Source organism: Saccostrea cucullata, unplaced genomic scaffold, assembly GCF_032062105.1.
Source record: "Saccostrea cucullata isolate Sc308-1 unplaced genomic scaffold, CSIRO_AGI_Scuc_v1 ctg11274, whole genome shotgun sequence".
In the NCBI taxonomy this organism is placed as follows: Eukaryota; Metazoa; Mollusca; class Bivalvia; order Ostreida; family Ostreidae; genus Saccostrea; species Saccostrea cuccullata.
In genome coordinates, this window is record NW_026923544.1 from 1 (window position 1) to 21,844 (window position 21,844).

The 21,844-nt window shown below is 34.1% G+C and overlaps 1 protein-coding gene across 1 annotated transcript; it reads right to left on the reverse strand.

Annotated features, from left to right (window-relative positions):
• Positions 1–2,437: 2,437 nt before the first annotated feature.
• Positions 2,438–20,435, reverse strand: LOC134264264 (uncharacterized; the record flags this gene model as incomplete). The annotated part of the gene is made up of 6 exons (XM_062746558.1): positions 20,316–20,435; positions 18,717–18,763; positions 3,512–3,600; positions 3,154–3,225; positions 2,706–2,844; positions 2,438–2,526 (listed from the first exon to the last, which is right to left on the reverse strand). Coding segments are annotated over exons 2-6 (429 nt in total), but the record flags the coding sequence as incomplete, so codon positions are not given.
• Positions 20,436–21,844: the final 1,409 nt, after the last annotated feature.

Consider the following 21,844-nt stretch of genomic DNA (forward strand, 5'->3'; position numbering starts at 1 on the left):
AGCTTGTAATTTGAGGTGTAATATATATAAATAAAAATCAATTGGGTAAATTTTAGCAAAAATGTAAAGCATAAGCAATTTCTTTAAACAAGAAAATGAGACATTTTTTTTAATTTGCTAGATATTGTTCTTTCTTTAAGCTATTGCATATTTTGGGTAATGTTTCTGCTATGTGTAAATTATTGATAAGTATGTTTAAATATTGACAAGTTTTATAATAAAATGATCAAAATTCTTGACAAAATGGCGAAATTTATGACATCATCTTTCATTGATAAGTGGAAATTTACGTCATTTTCAATAGATTTGCAGTCACAGAGGGTCAGTATGATATTAATTGTGTTGTTAACTTGAAATTTTTAAAAGAAATTCACGGAGCCGAATAGTCCTAAAGGTCAAGATATAAGAAATGAAAGATGCCTACAGATTTATCAAATTTGAGAAGTAAATTCCTTGAATATCTCTTTATAAGCTTACTAGGTAGCTTGGTCAAAAATGTGTCTCGTAGCATAATGTGTATATATTAAACAAGATGAAAAAATGTCATACTTTAAACTGTCATTTTAAATGAAAAATTAAGAAAACTAAATTTCAATATGGGACTTTTTTCAATACCAGACAAAAGAAATGTATCCAGATTGCCTATAGTCTTTCACAAAATGGTGCTGTGTTTGTTTTTGGCATCTTCTTTAAAATGCTGTCAAATTTAATATACACTGTACGTATCGGGATAACTTTTCATATGATTTCAAATTAAATTCCAAGAAAATACATAATTTTCTAACACAATTCAAACAGAGGCTTAAAGTATGAGAAATTCAAAGTTGAAATTGATAATGATGCCATTATGGATCTAGCACTAAAAAGATAAGTCTAAATTCAAATACTAGATCTTGACCTTAATGTCAGATCTAATCAATGTCTTTAGATTTACTTTTTAATGATAAATCCATTATGACATCATAATCACTCTCAACTTTCTTTTTCCCGTACTTTACGGCTCTAATAGAATTATGTAGAAAATAAAGTATTTTCATGGAATTCAATTTGAAATCACATGAAAAGTAGTTCCGATACATATATTCAATTTGACATTACGAGGGTTGTCCTAAAAAGTCGTAGACAGGGAAAACAGTTTAGTTTCTTTGCTTAATTAACTTTTTTCCTTGTCATAGCAAAAAGTAGCATTTTATGATCATGCATTTCAAGTTTCATGATGATATCACATCTAATAAGAAAATTATGTAAAAATAAAGAAAGAATGTAAGTGTACACAGGCGCACGAAAGCAAGCGTATAACGTCATGATTTCTTTGTCTGCTTCACTTGCGTCTCTTAACATTCAACATATTTTTTTTTAAGTGATAGACCACTCTTGACTAAGGGTGTTATCTAAATTCACTACTGACCGTTTTTTTTATTTGTTTTTTTAACCAGATTCAAATTTCAGTCGAAATTTAGTAGAAAGATCGCCTTACATTGTAGGCAGCAGAGAATATACATTGTTTGACGTCGTTTGCTATCAACACCCCTAACTATTTTTGGTATAGAGGGAAAACTCTCATTGAATATCGTGCCATTTAAAAATAACTTCTTTATTAAAATTTGGTGTGTAATGTCACTTCTGTACTCTTCTTTCCCGTCTCTAATGTATTTAAACAATATCAAACACAATTTATTACATCTCAATACGCCGGTTACGTGTTTGACGACGTCATTTTCATCAAACTCAATTCCAACGATACTATGAAAACCATGACACCAATTGTCTGTTTCTAAAGCAATTTATATGACATTTTGACATATTATGAAGATTTTGTTTCTGATTTCAGTGATTTAAATTTGACTTCAATGTATTACATAGTACTAAAGAAATAAAAGCAAATGTAATAGTTATATGCGTAAATTATTCCGAATTTTGTTCGTGCGCCGACAGGCCTTATCGGCCTTCATATAAATCGTCTTAATATTATTAATATGAAAGCTATATATTCAAAAATTCATAATTGTAAAGAGTATTGAATATATTAGGTCTATGCAAACTTTGGTTAGTATTGGTTGCGTGTTTTAAAAATTATAAACATTGTCTACGACTTTTTGGGACAACCCTCGTATTTTAATGAAGAGGCCAAGAACATTCAAATTTCCATTTTCTGAAAGACTGTAGGCAAATTGGATACATTTTCTTTTTCTGATATGAAAACAACACCCATATTTATGACTGGTATTCTACACTTTTCATTGGAAATGACAGTTTAGAATATGAATTTTCATATTGTTTACCTACAAATTATGCCCCGAAACACCTTTATTGACAAAGCTAAACTTATAAAGCATCATTCACAGAATTTATTTCTTAAATTTTATAAATTTGTAGGCACCTTTCATTTACTAGATCTTGACCTCAAGTGAGCCCCTTAGTGTGTATCAGAGTTTACCTCGTCCTGGTTGCAGTACCCAGTAGTTCTACAGTCTAAAGGATCTAGTACACCCGCGCATTGGTAACATTTCTCTTCCGGTCTATCACCTGTAATGTGAGTAAAACTTCAAATTCAAACGGTTGACCAACTTATTTGAAAGTAAAACTGATAACAGTCGAGGTACTCAAATTATTAAATGCCTTTGCTCAAATGCAACTACACGTACATAATTATACTAAGGATTTGAAAAGGTTAGCCATTATATAGTTTAACATAAATTTCTTACCTATTCCACACAGGTGTGTATTACAGGGGATACTTCCGGCGTCAGTGTGGTTTCCACCTGAGCAACACTCGTAACAATTTGTAATGTCTCTTTTTCCCAATCCGGAATTTTTACCGAGAACGTTCAGAATATTACAAACCTTAAATAAGGCAAAAGCAGATCTATATTAAATCTTTTTTTACTGCTCTCAATAATTTTTCGAACATTTTGCTTAATTTATTTATTACGCTGATGTTGTATTACAATATTTTAAATCTGGACAAGTAAAGCGTATTCGTATATTGGTGTCAAATAAATTAAACTCATACGTTATTTTGTTCTATGAAAACATAATCGACTATACGTTCTTGACTATTGTGTAAACAGTTATTATCAAAGTTCGAAAACTAAATATTACAGTCCAAGGTTACTTTTAATAGGAACGTTTTTATAATTCTTATTTACCTACTTGCATACTGATGCAACCTGCTTCGTAAACAATAGTCCCAACGTCTGTGGTTACTTTTCGTGTGAAGCATCCCTGAAATTAAACAAATCGAAACCACCTCTTTGAAATGCAGTCTGTGTCATCTTCATCGAAGTTGTTCACTTGCTATAATTTTAACTTTGATAACATGGAGGAATAAACACGGTGAGGCAGTTTGATTTTGAATACAATCATGAGTGAAATTTATTTCTTGGCTCTCTCTCTCTCTCTCTCTCTCTCTCTCTCTCTCTCTCTCTCTCTCTCTCTCTCTCTCTCTCTCTCTCTCTCTCTCTCTCTCTCTCTCTCCGCTCTAGCCGGATCCACACCATTAGATACTCACCTCTCCATTCCCACACTCCACTATATTGTTACAGTCTGTTAGGATGGGCACACCGCTACAGCTTAGACACCGAGGGCCGAGTGACACGGCTGTAAGGAAAAAATAAATTGTGTAACTAAGGTAAATAATGCTCAAGTATACATGACTGTGAAACAAAACATGCAGAACTCACAGAGGAGAGAATGTGTATATCTATTTATTATAGTGTCCGTATAGGGCCACTTGCTAAAGCTCAACATCGTGTTCAGAAAAACACGCCGTCGCGCTAACATACAACACGCCGTCGCGCTATCACAACATTGAACAACACGCTGTCACGCTAACGAACAACACGTCGTCGCACTAATACGGAACGCGCTTTCACGCTAACATGAGTTCGCACAAGTCGCTGTCTAGCTATTACACAACATGCTATCGCACTAACACGCTTTCAAGCAACAAGCCGTCGCGAGTGTGTTAGCGCGACGGCGTGTTGTGCAAACTCTTGTTAGCACGACAGTGTATTGTGCGAATTCGAGTTAGTGTGACATCGAGTGTGAAAGGTTGCAATGGCGAATTGTGTGTTAGCGTGACGGCATGTTTTGTGTTAGCGCGTAAACGTGTATTGCGAACTCGTGTTAGCGTGGTAGTATTGTTCAATGTTGCGATGGCGTGTTGTGTGTCAGCGTGACGGCGTGTTTTTCTAAAAAGGTTGTTGAGTTTTAGCAAATGGCCTTATCCGGACACCATATTTTACAGTCATGACTTTCAAGTATATGTATTCAAGGCTGTAAAGTAAATTGTCTTGTCTTTGCTTTAATTTTAGTTTAAAGTATAAATTGTTGTAATGCGAAAGCGAAAGTGGAAATCGAAAGCGAAAGAGAACATTATTGGTTGCAAAGCGTGAGAAAATGTGTACAGTGATGACTGTGAAGCGTAAGTGAATTAACTAGAGCCGAGCTCGTTGCAAAGCAACGAATAGGTCTTCCGTTGGAGCTACAGACAGGAAGACGTAGCCTTGAGTCTAGGTCAAGCCACATTCTAAAGTTATACAAGTAAGCAACCTAAAGGCTTGTAAAGGAAGCCACTTACAATGTTTCGCCAAGAAAAAGAATGTAAAGGAATGTATGCGACCTTGAATTTTCTATATGACCTTGCGTCAAGCAATGACAAACTCTATTTAAAAATCTAATATGTGTGTAACTGACTGGAAAAGTTCACACATGTTTTTAGATACTCTTTTAGTCCATACATCCAGGTAAAACATCTTATCTTTAGTGATCTTGAACTTGAGTCAAGGTCATGTCCCACCCTGCATTATATCAGCAATGTTTCTCAGGTACAAATACGGTAACGAATTTACAGTTTCTCTGTCAGTAACCTTGACTCGTCCAAATGACTGGATATGTTCAGCCATATTTTTTTCCTAAACATATACCAAATCGAAAGGATTTATTATGTTTAACACTATAATTTTACCTAAAGATTTAACTAGAAATATATCTACAGGACATGTCCTACCGAGTGTGTATTAGTAAATACACACTACATTAAAATCTGTATTTAATAGTGTAATGGGAGAGGAGAAAATGCAGCGGACCAGACCGGGATTCGAACCCGAGTCCCCTGAAACTCCGGTCAGGTGCTCTACAAACTGAGCTATCTGGCCACCGGCGATCGAACCCGGCTGACCGCCACACTAGTGTATGACATTTGTTGAGAATATCTTGAATAGTTTTTTTTTTAAATTGAAATCTTAAAAAAATGGATATAGATTATGAAATCCCCTTCAAATAATGCATAAATGCCTAAGCTTACATAAAAATATCTTAAATGGTTTTTTTTAATACTATGCAAAATGCAAATCAAAGAAAAGTGAGGTCAAAATGGAAAGTACAAGATCAAAATGTATCGGCATAGTAAAGTTTGAGATAAATGTCTTGAATGGATTCTTCAAAACTGAGCGTCGCCCGTGTGGCACAGTGGTTAGAGCATCTGTTCTAGACTAAGGTTTAGATAGCTCTCAGAAGTGTGTATCAGCATATGAAGTTAAGTAAAAATATAAATGCTCTCTTCAAAACTGAGCGGTTCCTTCGGACGAGACCTTTAAAACCGAGGCCCTGTGTCAGCGGCAGGCGTTGGCACGATAAAGATCCCTCACTGCTCAATGGCCCTGAGTGCCGAGTAAAGGTCAAAATTTGAAGCCCTTCGGTGACGTCTCCATATGAGTGAAAAATTCTCGAGAGGGACGTTAAACAATATACAATCAATCAATCAAAACTGAGCTAAATACTAACTTAAGTAAAGTGAGATCAAGGTTAAAAGAGAGGTCAAATAAAAAAAAAATACTGATTTAGTTGAATAGCTTACATTAGTATGTATCACCATAAGAAGTAAATGAATACTCAGTCTTGAATGGTTTGTTATGTTCCCCAAACAAAGTTGGGGAACATATTGTTTTTACTCTGTTTCTTATTATTATTATTATTATTATGTTCCCCAAACGAAGTTTGGGAACATATTGTTTTTACTTTTTCTGAATTTTTTCTTTGTTCTCCGGTACTTTTTTGTCCGCGAGTGTTCTCGTAAACTACTCATCCGATCTAGGTGAAACCTTTTTAGGGTCACTAGGTATGTTATGTAGATGTGCGGAACGAAGGTCATTTTGCGCGCACGTGCGTGCATGTGCGCGCACGTGTAACACGTGAAATGACCAATATAATAGATTTAGCCGTAACTTTTTAAATATTGGATGAAATGCTTTGAAACTCATAATATAAGGATATGATAGTAGTATAGACATGATGACATGGTCAAAATAGCAAGATCTCACGCGCATGCAGGTGCCCTTCGCTGCGATTGGCTGAAACTAAAAGTCTAAATATCTATTTTGTTTTCTGACAAAATCCTTTGAAATTTTGAACATAGTCTTACATTATGAAGATCTACAGCATGATATATAAGAATAATCATGAACGCACGCACATGCACGTGTGCTGCAATCTGATTGGCTAAAACTTTAAATGCCTACAACTTTCTTGGTTCTCAATAATACAGGGTGAAATTTCAAATATGAATAGATATAATGATTGCCTACATTATACTAATATCAAAAGTAAATGCATGGACGTGCATGCACATGCGACCGCACACAATGTATTAAAAGACAGTATACTTGAGTGTTTGATGTTCATGCAGAGTTAAGAACTTCTAAATGTCAAGACATGTAACATACTGGGGCATGCAGATCTTTTTACCCTTGACCTTGAAACTTAGGTCAAGGTCACTGGTAACCTGAATAAAATGTTGATATTAGCTATTTACCAAAATCATCTTGACCCATGAACTTGAAATCGACCTTAACCTCTGTCCTTGACCCAAGGGTAAAAAGAAACATGAAGTACATGTACATGTATCTAGAAACACCTTTCAGAGTTTATTTCGGTTGACAGGTTAGAAGTTAAAGAGGTGGTGGTTTTTAATGACCTTGACCTTTCATCCAAATGTCACAATCAATCTTAAGTTCTTGGAATAAGATACAAGATTCAACTCCAACGTTAAATAGGTTAAGAATAAAAATAACCCCCCCCCCCCACACACACACACACACACACAAACAAATCAAATTTATGGCAACGTAGAGAATCACTGTTAAACTCAAATAACACCTCGGACCCACATAAAATTTCAGGAAAACTGCAGAAAAGAGCTCGAGGAAAGTGTATTAAAATATTTCATTTGAGTTTCCAAAGTATATAGAAATTATTAATTTATACAGAAAAAATTACAAATCCTGTCGTGTTTAAAATTAAAGTGCAGATAACCAAAGTTGGCATATAAGCCTTTAATAGCCTATTTATTCAGATGTCGTTAATAGCATTCAATTCTACTGATTTGAAATAATATTTTAATACCAAGCATCCTTTGTTTAATTTACCTTTGAAATTTATTTGAATTTTTTTAGAATTACGCAATCCCCAGAAATAGCGATTTTCGGTATATTAAAAATCAATATACATGTACGCTCCTTCGTAAAATAATCAGATATTTGCATTCATGAAAAAAATATGAATAAGAAGGTGTTAAACAATATAGGTCATATTAGCTGACACGAATGTCTTTTTAAACATCTCTTGTAAAACCCAGAGAGTAGCCCCCTATGCATTGGAAAAAATGAATCAAAAAACCTTTATATATTTATTTACAAAGTATATAAAATTTACCAGGCACAGGTATCAGAGTTGTCAAAATGGCCTGAGAGGAAATATTAAAAAAATTCTGAACAGAAAGGAAAATCCCTTTTCCATGTATGGAACTACTATTGAATAAGTTCATTTTGATTGGTTAGGTATTGGAGTGATATCCGTAGTCGACTTTAACCCTGCCTTGTCGTCGGAATAAAACCGACTTGAGCCCGAGGTTAAAATAAGTAGAGAAATAAAATGTGAATCGATATATTAAAAATATGACATATGCTTGAAAAATGGTAAATTTATATATGTATTTTTTTCTTTGATTCGCGGGATAGAAAGATATGTTAATCGCTTAATCAACATGCCATAATCATCTTGCATATGCATGTACATGTACGGGTGCGCGCATGCAAAACGTTAAACAATAGATCGTTGATAGTTGATATCATTGTAACATTTATATTCTTAAATGAAATCCTGGGATACTTAGCATATTTATAAAAGGTCTTAGAGGAATAAGGCACGATAAGGGACATGGGGAGCGTTTGGGGAACATCTGTAACGGTCCCCGTTACAATTAGCACTAGTTATGTTCCCCAAACGAAGTTGGGGAACATATTGTTTTTACTCTGTTTCTTATTATTATTATTAAGGTCTTCCGTCTTCACGGAAGACCTTATAGTGATTCTACTGTTTCTTATTATTATTAAGGTCTTCCGTCTTCACGGAAGACCTTATAGTGATTCTACTGTTTCTTATTATTATTATTATTATTATTATTATTCTTATTTTTTAGACAAATTTTGTGCACGCGATATCTCGAGAACTATTCATTGGTTTTTCATCAAACTTTGAGGGATGATGCGCTCTCATATGCCATTGTTACATTTGGAAGAATTTTGGAACAATTCGCTTCCGGTGCCAAGTTATGGCCATTTTTCTGATTTTAAAATGAAATTTTGTCAGTTCGAGATCTAAAGAACTACTAAAGATATGAACTGGAGACTTGTTGGAGAACATAGGGCATGACTTCTAGATATGCGGAATGTCCTTTTCGTGTGTCGTCAGTACTTCCGGTTGCTACCGGAAGCAAATTAAAAAAGTCAAAATTTTCAACTTTTTTGTTTTTCATTATTTTTCTTTGATTTCAATAGGGATAATAGAGACTCTTTACAGAATGCGAAATATGTAATTTGTTTTAGAAATGAAAAAGCCAATCTCGAGATATTCGCATTTAAAAATTTGAAGCGGCGTTCCCGATGGCGTAATGGTTAACGCGTTGGATTTTCACGCGGGCGACCCGGGTTCGATCCCCCGTGTGACCGATTTTTTTTAATGACTTTTTTAGCAAGATTTTTCGTTTTTTTATTTCAGAATCGGACGGAAGACCTCTCGTTGCTCGCAACGAGATCGTTTCTAGTTATTATTATTATTATTATTCTTATTTTTTAGACAAATTTTGTGCACGCGATATCTCGAGAACTATTCATCGGTTTTTCATCAAACTTTCAGGGATGATGCGCTCTTATATGCCATTGTTACATTTGGAAGAATTTTGGAACAACTCGCTTCCGGTGCCAAGTTATGACCATTTTCCTGATTTTAAAATGAAATTTTGTCAGTTCGAGATCTAAGGAACTACTAAAGAAATGAACTGGAGACTTGTTGGAGAACATAGGACATGACTTCTAGATATGCGGAATGTCCTTTTCGTGTGTCGTCGGTACTTCCGGTTGCTACCGGAAGCGAATTAAAAAAATCAAAATTTTCAACTTTTTTGTTTTTCATCATTTTTCTTTGATTTTTGTAGTGATAATAAAGACATTTTATAGAAAGCGAAATATGTAATTTGTTTTTGAATTGATAAAGCCAATCTCGAGATATTCGCATTTAAAAATTTGAAGCGGCGTTCCCGATGGCGTAATGGTTAGCGCGTTGGATTTTCACGCGGGCGACCCGGGTTCGATCCCCTGTATGACCGAAATTTTTTTATGACTTTTTCAGCTAGATTTTTTGCTTTTTATTTCAGTATCGGACGGAAGACCTCTCGTTGCTCGCAACGAGATCGTTTCTAGTTCTTATTATTTTTCTTCCTGGGAAAATTTTGTCCGCGAGTGATCTTGTAAACTACACATCCGACTAAGGTGAAATGTTTTTAGGGTCAGTAGACATGTAATGTAGATTTGCGGAACGAAGGTCATTTTGCGCGCACGTGCTTGCAAGAGCGCGCACGTGCAACATGATAAATGACCGATTACATTGATATAGATGTAACTTTTTAAATTTTTGATGAAATGCTTTAGAACTCATAATATAAGGATACATAAGTAGCATAGACAATATGACATGGTCAAAATAGCAAGATCTCACGCGCATGCACGTGCGCTGCACTCTGATTGGCTGAAACAAAAATCTCAATATCTTTTTTGTTTTTTGACGAAATGCTTTGAAATTTTGAACATAGCCATGCATTATTATATCCTACAATACGATATATGGCAATAATCATGAAAACACGTACATGCACGTGCGCTGCAATCTGATTGGCTTAAACTTTAAATAGCTATAACTCATTTGGTTTTCAACCAAAGAGGATGGGATTTGAAACATAGATAGATATTATGAACTACTACAAGAAGGTATGGTCACCATGCACATGGATACACGTACATGTACATGCGCTGCAATCTGATTGGCGGAAACTTTAAACAGCTATTACTCCCTTGGTTTCCAACCAAACAGGATGGGATTTGGAACATAGATAGATATAATGGACTACTACAAGAAAGGTATGGTCACCATGCACATGCATACACGTGCGTGTACGTGCGCTTCAATGTGATTGGCTGAAACTTTTAACAGGTATAACGCCCTTGGTTTTCAACCATATGGGGTGGGATTTAGCACACAGATAGATGTAATGGACTTCTACAAGAAGGTATGGTCACCGTGCTCATGTATGCACGTGAGTGCACGTGAAATGAACAAAATCAAAAATACACTTGAATGCGCATATTTTTTATTACTTTTGGATTAAATACTTTAAGTTTTAGTATATTAAAATATATGGATTGTGAAGACAAAATGATATGGTCATTATGCACAGGCATTCGCATGCGCACGCATGCAATGCTAAAATTTGAATGAACTTCGTACACTTCTGGGTAAATGTTGTTAAAGTCTCATATACATAGAGTTTGTCTTATTTAATGAAGCTCACAGGTAATATGGCACAAAAAGAGAGTTGGGGAGCGTTTGGGGAACATCTGTAACGGTCTCCGTTACAATTAGCACTAGTTATGTTCCCCAAACGAAGTTGGGGAACATATTGTTTTTACTCTGTTTCTTATTATTATTATTATTTTTCTTCTTCTTCCTGGGTACTTTTTTGTCCGGGAGTGATCTTGTAAACTACACATCTGACTTAGGTAAAACCTTTTTAGGGTCAGTAGGCATGTTATGTAGATTTGCGGAACGAAGGTCATTTTGCGCGCACGTGCTTGCAAGAGCGTGCACGTGCAACACGTGAAATGACCGATTTAATTGATATAGGAGTAACTTTTTAAATTTTTGATGAAATGCTTTCAAACTTATAATATAAGAATATTTTAGTAGCACAGACAATATGACATGGTCAAAATAGCAAGATCTCACGCGCATGCACGTGCACTTCGCTCTGATTGGCTGAAACTAAAGTCTCAATATCTTTCTTGTTTTTTGACGAAATCCTTTGAAATTTTGAACATCGCCATGCATTAGGATAGCCTACAACATGATATATAGCAATTATCATGAAAACACGTGCACGCACGTGTGCTGCTTTCTGATTGGCTGAAAATTTAAATAGCTATAACTCCCTTGGTTTTCAACCAAATAGGATGGGATTTGGAACATAGATAGATATAATGGACTACTACAAGGAAGTTTGGTCATCATGCACATGCATACACGCGGGTGTACGTGCGCTGCAATCTGATTGGCTAAAACTTTAAACAGCTATAACTCCCTTGGTTTTCAACCAAACGGGGTGGGATTTAGAACATAGATAGATGTAATGGACTTCTACAAGAAGGTATGGTCACCATGCACATGTATGCTTGTGCGTGCACGTGAAATGAGCAAAATCAAAAATACACTTGAATGAGCGTATTTTTTTAATACTTTTGGATTAAATACTTTAACATTCAGTATATTGAAATATGTAGATTGTGTAGACATGATGATATGGTCAGTACGCTCATGCATTCACATGCGCACGTGTGCAACGCTAAAATTTGAATGAACTTGGTACACTTCTGGGTAAACGTTGTAAAGTCTCAAGTGCATAGAGTTTGTCTTATTTGATGAAGCTTACAGGGAATATGGCACCAAAAGAGAGTTGGGGAGCGTTTGGGGAACATCTGTAACGGTCCCCGTTACAATTAGCACTAGTTATTATTATTATTATTTTTCTTCTTCCTGGGAAAATTTTGTCCACGAGTGATCTTGTAAACTATACATCCGACTTAGGTGAAACCTTTTTAGGGTTAGTAGGCATGTTGTATAGAGTTGCCGAACGAAGGTCATTTTGCGCGCACGTGCTGGCAAGAGCGCGCACGTGCAACACGTGAAATGACCAATATAATGGATATTGCCGTAACTTTTCTATTTTTTGATGAAATATTTTGAAACTCATACTGTAAGGATATATTAGAAGTATAAACAAGATAACATGGTCAATATAGCAAGATCTCACGCGCATGCACGTGCGCTTCGCTCTGATTGGCTGAAACTAAAGTCTCAATATCTTTCTTGTTGTACGTCGTAATCATTTGAAATTTTGAACTTAGTAACACATTATGAAGATCTACGGCATGATATATAAGGATTTTAATGAATGCATTTACATACTCTTGAGCTGGCAAGAGCGCGCACGTGCAACACGTGAAATGACCAATATAATGGATATTGCCGTAACTTTTCTATTTTTTGATGATTTTTTTTGAAACTCATAATGAAAGGATACATTAGTGGTATCAACAAGATGACATGCTCAAAATAGCAAGATCTTACGCGCATGCACGTGAGCTTTGCTCTGATTGGCTGAAATTTAAGTCTCAATATCTTTCTTGTTCCTTGTCATAATCTTTTGAAATTATGAACATAGTCCTACATTATGAAGATCTACAGCATGATATATAAAAAAATTCATGAAAGCATGCGCATGCGCTCGTGCTGCAATCTGATTGGCTGAAACTTTAAATGGCTATATCTCCTTTGTTTTTTGACGAAATGCTTTGAAATTTAAAACAATATCATGCATTAGGATATCCTAAAATATGATGTAGATAAATATTAATGAAATCACGCGCATGCACGTGTGCTGCAATCTGATTGGATGAAACTTTATATGGCTATATCTCCTTTGTTTTTTGACAAAATGTTTGGAATTTTAAAATATAGTCATTCATTTAGATATCCTTCAATATGATAGAGATAAAAATTTATGAAATCATGCACATGCATGTGTGCTGCAATCTGATTGGCTGAAACTTCAAATGGCCATAACTCCCTTGTTTTTCAACCAAACAGGATGGGATTTAGAACATAGATAAATATAAGGGACTCCTACAAGAAAATTTAGTCATTATGCACGTGCATGCACGTAAAATTAAAAATACACTCGAATGAGTGTATTTTTAATACTTTTAAATTAAATGCTTTGATATTAAGTAAATTAAAATTTTAGATAGTGTATACAAGATAATATGGTCTTTATGCACATGAACACGCGTGCAATGCCTATTTTAAAATATATTTTGTATTTTTCTGGGAAGAACTTGATTAAGTCTAAATTCCATAAAGTATTTCTTATTTGATAGAGATTACAGGGAATATGGCACCAAAAGGGAGTTGGGGAGCGTTTGGGGAACATCTGTAACGGTCCCCGTTACAATTAGCACTAGTTTTTAATGAGTTAACACTAACCTGAGAAAAGTTAGGTTAAGGTCAAAGGAAGGGTACAAAAAATTTTGATGCAGTTACATACGTGTAGCCTTGTACGTATTTGCACATATCAATACATATCGGCACAGGAAGTTTGATTATACTATCTTGAATGGTTTCTTTAGAGAATTTTTTTTAAATTAGGTCAAGTTCAAAGGAAAGGTCAAAGTCAAAATATTTTGATGCAGGAAAATAGGTTGTGACTTTCTCTTGGAATTCAATACCAGCCCCAACCTACATGTATACTGGTGTCTCAATATATCGCGGTACTTAATTCTTTTGCATAGAAAGTGTTATTTCAAATTATATGTGTCAATTTCTTTTCCAAGTTTGCATCATTTAACTTGTGGACAATTTTAAAAACAGGAAGTCTAATTTACCTATTACATTGGAGAGTCTCATTGTTTCACGGTATGGGAGTACATGGTAACTTGTACATGATATGACCTCAGTTTTTATTTTTGAATTTACCTTCTAATTCTGCATGAAAATAAACAACTGTACAATCTAATTAAAAAACTTTTAAAGATGAACTTGATTCTAATTTTTACAATGTTATAAATTTAATGGTCTAAATATAAGAAAAACGGAACTGGAAATCTGTAATATTACGTTTTATTTGAATTTTTTTTTTCAAACAGACGGTCCACACTTTTTAATCATATAAAAAGTAAACATTGAGACAACATACAAATTGTCCGTCAACAAAAAAAAAATTACTCTATGTATTCGAATTTTTGCAAGATATCCCGATACAATTAAACCCGCGATATAATGATAATCCAGTACACACATAATTAAACAAATCAACCGATTGACATTCTCGGGTCAGTGACTAACCAGAAGTAGGTTACCGTTATTAAAAATAACCCTATATCAGAGCGAACCCAATAATTTAGGTACATGTACCTCAAATACACAGAAATACAATAAGTAAGAAAAGAATTTAATTGATATTAAGTAGAGATGAGACAGTTATGAAGTTTTCTAATTTTTCTAAAATCGTATTCTGAAAGCCCGGGATGCATATATTTTGGCCGCTTTTCTATGTAAAAGTGCATACATGTATATAATTATACTTTCATGTACAAGCATATACCCGTAAAATCGTGCAATTGATCTATTCCGTGTATTCAACGAAAACAATAACATTTTAAGTTTAGTTGCAAAGAGCTGCAAACTCAAAAGACTTAGAGCTCAATTTAATTTTCGGGGTTTTCCCGTGAATTGGAAACATCACTTCCATATGCACTTCAATTATCATGACACATGTCATGAGGCATAAAACTTGATAAATGCACAAGCGGTTACGATTTATTAAAACAAGCATGAGATATATAGAGTGAAATAAAATAATATGAAAGCGTCGACATGATTTCAAAGCCAATTTCCATTTATAACTATCGAAGTACACGATGTATTTTTAACACCGACATGCCCGCGGCCACGCACGTGTGAACGAGGACTGGGTGCAAAACTTTTAGACACAAGGCGACAGAGGTGGATGTAAACTGTTTGCTAATACATAGGCGTGAATTATTGTATGTTTTGAAGTATTTATTGTGTTGAAGTTTATTTACTATTAATCAAAAAAAATTAAATGGAGAAACAAGAGACCGATGGTAAAAATAATACGTAAATTGTATTTTAAGTATATCAAGACTTCCACAACTACCCCGGTATTACTTGCCGAAGCCCCTTTTCAATTACAAATGAAGTGAAGTACAATAACACGGGATAGAGAAATATTTTTTTTTTTAGTTTTGAAATTTATAGGCACGTAAATAGGTCAAGAAAGCGATTAAAATAGAAAATGATTTTATGCACCAGTGTTTGGAATTGACTTGAAGATTAAATAAAAGATGGGCGAAGTAATCTATAGATTCGATATGATTAAAATTCAGTAATTAATATTTCTTTGTAATGTACACAATGGATCTTAAACGCGATCGCCGATACATGCACTTGCTTTGTTTATGTCCACTGGTAGTTTGTATACTGGTGACCTCGATCGACAACGTGGGATCGGCGCGTTAGGTTACATAACTTTAAACATTAAGTGAACATGAAGATTGTATAAAGCATACAGTTAACGATCGTGAATTATTCGATGCTTAAAGTTTAAAATTACTTAATATATAGTTTGCTGTAATAATAAACGTAGAAAGGTAGATTTAATATCCTCCGTTTTTTTGAACACTATAAAAGTAATTGAAAAAAAAAGAAAGCCTACATGTAGTTGTAATAGATAATTATAATTAAATAGTGAACCATAAAGCACATTAAAAAAAACTTATTAAGAAGAAAATTTACAATGAATACCGTAAGGTATATTAGTTATAGCAAGTTTGTTAAGTTATACACATGAAGAGGTCAGGTTTACTTGCTGGATGAAAGCGTTACATGTATACCTGACCTGCTTTTGACTGTGTATTATGCAATAACCCCGGTATATTCGAACAAATAAACATTCTCATCAGATCAAAAAGGTGTTGAAGAACAATTTTGACCGCATGATCCAGATCGAAATATTTACCGTTTTTGAGTTATAAAGCAAAAACTTCCAAGCTCCATAAATCCCTAATTTTAGGGGCCAGCCCCTTTTCTATAGTATCAAATGAAAGCTCTTGCAATTATGCACAGCTTTTCTTCTACATGTCTTAACAAAATATTTTTAGTTTTCAAGGTATAAAGGAAAATATGTCAAATTTTTTGCTGTTTTCCGCGTTCTAATTTTTGACCCCTCTCTAGCGCCATTTTAAATGCAAAAATCAAAAAGCAAAAATCGATGTGCACAACTTCAATGCTTCCTCTTTTCAATTTCAAAGGGTTTTGTGCTCCAGTTATTACCTTTTCTGAGCCTTTGTCTGGAATACAGAGGTATAAAAAAAATTCAGTCAAAGGGCAATAACTCGTTAATAAAAGGTAATTTCCGAATTATGTAACAATATTCGAAAAGGGTTTGGGGAAGTCTAAAAGCTCTGAAAATTTGAACAAAATCCGTTCAGGAATGAGGAAGATATGAAGCTTCAAAGTTGGCGTCTAGGAAAAAAAAAGAATAATAAGAACTAGAGCAAAGCTCGTTGCAAAGCAACGAGTAGGTCTTCCGTCCTGTTTGACCGGAAGTAGCTTTCATTCTTAACAAAAATGAAAAAATAACGCCTGAAATGTTTTGAATCCTCTAAAGCTATGTTAATAAATGCAAAAATAAGCCATTTTTTGCTACTTCCGGTTTGACAGGAAGTGACGACGACGGACGGAAAATTAATTTTTATGCTCCCAGAGACTTATGTTACCCAAAAACTTGTAAAGAACAGCAAAAATACGTGTTTTGCGACTACTTCCGGTTCGGCCGGAAGTGACGACGCCGGACGTATTTTGATGACCCCAATAGATTAACCTTGACATTTCAAACAACTTTGCTTCTTTGACATATTACAAATTCTCAATACTTTTTGAGATATAAAGAAAAAACTTTCGGCCCCTCTAGGCCCTTAACTTTAAGAGCCAGCCCTTTTTTCGAGATATCATTTGAAAGATCTTTTATTTCTATACCTTTTTTGTTATACATGCTTTAACAAAATATTTCTAGGTAAAAAGTTATCGTTGAAAAGGTGTCAAGATTTTTTAAATTCGTGATAGGACTATTTTTGGACCATAGCGGGCGTCGGCGTTTCGTACTTCCGGTGACAATGATATACTCAATTCACTTCTCCAGAGATTGCTCTATCATCACTGAAAATTTCATACTTCTATCTTCAACGATTTTTGAGAACATTGCCGGACAAAGTGACCATCTAAAAATGACAAAATTGTGAAAATCTCCAAACCGAAAGTGACGTCATCAAAATAAAAAAAAAAACGGATCTAGATTTTTTGATGTTCTATCAGACCTGAAAGTTTCATGAAAATCCATCGAGCCGTTTCCGAGAACTCGCGTGCACAAAATCGGTAAGAAAAAAAATAATAAGAAGAAAAATAGTGGAAAAAAAACTTAAGAAAAACAATAAGGTCTTCTGCTGAAGACGGAAGACCTTAATAATCTTAATCATCAGAATCAGTAGAAGGTCTTCCGTTGGAAACGGAAGACCTGAATGACTGCAAAACAAAGGCAAACAGGGCGGTAAAACCAAAGTGAACATTTATGGTTGTTAAGCAAAAGTGTACAGGGATGTAAAGTGAAAGTACTACAATCATCGCTGTAACGTAAAAGGTTATTTCAGCAGTAACGCAAAAAATATGGTCAACAGGACTCTAAAAATAATAAGAAATACATGTACATGTATATCTGAAGTTATTAATGAAGATTAGCGTGTAGGAGGGAAAATATTTCAAATTTATTGATGGTTATGGGTAATAAATGTTTTTGTTGAAAAATCAGATTGTTTTTAGTAAAATTAATTATGTGAAAAGTGAGAAACTTAATGTTCCTCGTCAAGAAAATTTCACATATTGCCAAGAAATATGTCTTTGAGATCCGGGTTCTAATGTGATTTAGTAAAATACAACTCATAACTACACGGTACGGGTATAATTTGTGTTTTGTTACTACTGATTGATCTTCAATTTGCAGGAAATAGAATTTCATTTGGTATAACAAAGACCTAAAGATAATGTTACATTTTTGAAAAATGGTTATATCACATACACTTCTGCAAGTTGATAAATTATACACTTTGAATTATCCTAATTTCTTGACTGCACTACAAATTCACGGGTCTTTATCTAAGGTGTATATTTGCCTTGACCTATATCGTACATGTATCCTCAATCCTTTTATCCTTCTATGTTTCTGTGAGTTGTCTATATGGACAAATTATTTTGTTTTTACACATTGAATAATAAAATAATATTACATTATTATATTTAGATTTACCAGTTTCTTCTTAAAATCAATGTGTTGAATATATATTTCTTTAATTTTCATTCATTTCTTTTACTATTTTTATCAAGTGCTTTCTTTAATAAAATTGTTAGAAATTTAGAATTAAACCAACATCGATGTTAATTTTTGTACATGATATAATTATATACTTACTCGTACTTACCTCCTTCAAGAATGCAGAGAAAAACTAAAATGTTTAGCATTCTGTCTCTACAAAGAAGAATGCATATTTCAATTGTACAAGTAATATAACTTTAACACAGTCATATGACCTACAGTTGTACAAATCATATACTTTACGTGCAATTTTTTTTCAGGTACCAATGTTTTCATTCAAAAGAGATCTAAAAGGTTTATAAATTAAATTCTACTTTTTGTGTACAATTTTTTTTTTCGTGAGGAAAATAAAATCCATTGTTTTCAGCAGAGATAATGCAATGAAAAAGACTTTTATAGTAATCTTACAGAAACGTTACAGAAAATAGAAATCTACAGAAATTGATTTTGAAATATTGAAAACATCAAATAACATCATTTGAAGAAAAGAAATTACATTAATCATTTGAATCTATGCCACAAAAACAAAAATGTGTGCCTATTTCTAACAAAATGTACATATACCGTTCTTTAAATGCACTCGCGATGTACTTTTTTATTTAAGCAAATTCGTCAGTAGTAATTACAAACATGTATCGCAGGCGTTGTAGAAATTAACTGAATTCTGTAGGAATTCAGTTATTGATATCATTGTTTAGGATTGTCATTACATAAGAATCTTATCTATGGATTCATTGACAAGACTTTAATGCGCTTACGTCAATCATTTGCATCAATTTAACAATTCACAATAGCAGAGCTCAAAAGTTTACTGTTGTACTTATAAATCTTTTAGTATAGTACAAAAACCTTGTCAGCAAATACAATTTATCGTTAAGTCAAACGCTGACTGATGTTTTTCATTCTAATTGTTAGCGCATTATTTAAAAAATGAAGTGACGACAGTTTCTTCCGTTATTTAATTCCCGAACATGACAAGAAACACACAGTAGGTGTGACCAGTCGGAAGGGGATGCTCACTCCTCCATGGCACCTGATCCCACCTCTGATGTTTAAACAGAGGTCCGTGTTTACTCTGTTACCGAATTTTATTGTTTATTGGACTTTTGAGCTAAAATATTGTTCGTTATCTCCATATTTCGCCCCGTGGGGATCCGGGTTAGAATAGGTCCTCAGTGCCCCCTTGCTTGTCGTAAAAGGCGACTAAATGGGGCGGTCCTTCGGATGAGACCGTATAAACCGAGGTCCCGTGTCACAGCAGGTGTGGCACGATAAAGATCCCTCCCTGCTCAAAGGCCGTAAGTGCCGAGCATAGGCCTAAATTTGCGGCCCTTCACCGGCAATGGTGACGTCTCCATATCAGTGCAATATTCTGGAGAGGGACGTTAAACAATAAACAATCAATCAATCAATCTCCATATTTCATGCAAAATTCTAACATACGTATCCTCGTAAATCATGATACCCAGTACATGCATTGTGCAGTTTTTCTTGAAAAGGAAAAATGTTTCAAAATGTCAGTGACAGACTTTTTCTTTGAACGCTATCGATAGTGAAGAAAAAGACAAAAGACCAAAATTACCATTATGTACTGTCAATTTTTGCCTCTGCTTCATTGTATTTCTTGATATTAGTATAAATAATACTAATCAATTGCATTTTTCATTCATTTGTTTACATAATGCATAAAATAGAAAATACTCACCGTCACGTTTGTGAAATCCGGTCAGAATGTTTAGCCTTGATGACCAACAGTGTGTCAATCGTTAGTAAACTTCTTATCTCGTCACGAATACGAAGAGCATTTTAAATGACGATAATGAAAGCTTCAAGGAAAATAGAGAATGTTCGTATTAAAGAAATGTCCAATATTATATATTGTCTCTTTAGGATAGTTTTTAAGCCAATACTAGTTCTGGATAATTATTTTTTGTAAAGTATAGTTAAAATAATAGTTACGCTCTCATGACAATTTGATTTTATACTTGAATAGTACTTTTCAAGCGCATAAATTGATGTGATTGTATAAGGTCACATGCGCTGTTTATCTGAGAAAGACCGTCTTATTTAAGATTGTAGAACAAACTGAAAATATTTTAATTCGATTAAGGGTCATTTTGTACATGTTGTCTTTAAATCTTTCAATTAGAATTCGAAAGTCATTCTTCTTAACCACACGCTACATTTTAGTAGGATTAGTCCACATGCATATCAAAATAGGTCATTTATTCGGTAAAGAAATGTCACGATAAAGTTGGTGTAAATATTTATAATAAAAGATCAGGGCACAATAAAGAAAAAAGGGGAAATGAAAACTGATCAGCACCACTCTACCGATAGAGGGCGTGATATAGTTACGTCACTTCTTGTCATTCTGTTGCTAGGGGTTATTGCAAGTATCTGTTTAATATACATTCAACTTGTGGGGGTTCAAAACGAACTCAGCGAATTGAAACACTTACGGGACCTAGATTTAAAGGTGAGTAAAATTAAGTTTTATTTTTTTATCAAACGTTTTATCATCAGCGCCCTACTAAGTGCATGTACCATGTACTATTTTCTTCTATTACATTAATTTTAAAAAGAGGGAAATATTCTTTTTTACTAGAAACTGCTTAATTAAAATCAAGCTTGGCATATCATACAATACTTCGTTGTGCAGAAATAAGTTGTTGGCTTTGATAGCGTTTTGTACTGATATCAATTTTATTGCAGGTTAAGACCGAATTCCATCACAAGTCCAAGGATGACCGACAAAGTCAAAAGAGGACCAGTGTAGAAAACGTTCAGAAACGACAGACTGCTAGTTCTTTTGTACAAGATTTGCTGCTCGCCCAGGTATTTGTTGAGTACTGGTTAGATATGCTTCAGTATTTTCAAGGAAAAGACTAAGAAAAAAAAATGGTCATTTCTCTGTCAAAGTGGCGTGGAACCGAATTTACGTGTAAAGCAATTGTTAAAACGTGGGGTCTTAATTCTTAGTACAATGTATATCATTCATATCTTTTGTTGTACATGTAATGATGTGATATGCCTAGATGCTGAAGATAAACTATCTCTGACGTGTCTTTTGGCATAGTTTTCAAAAGTTTAAGGTTTCTTTTTTTATGATGATCTTTAAAGTATTTGTGTAGTTAATTTTAATGTATACACAGATATTTATCTCTGTGAAAATATCTCAAAGGGTACGAGCTGTGTACTTATCTGTTTGTTTTTTATGTGTTTTATTAATTT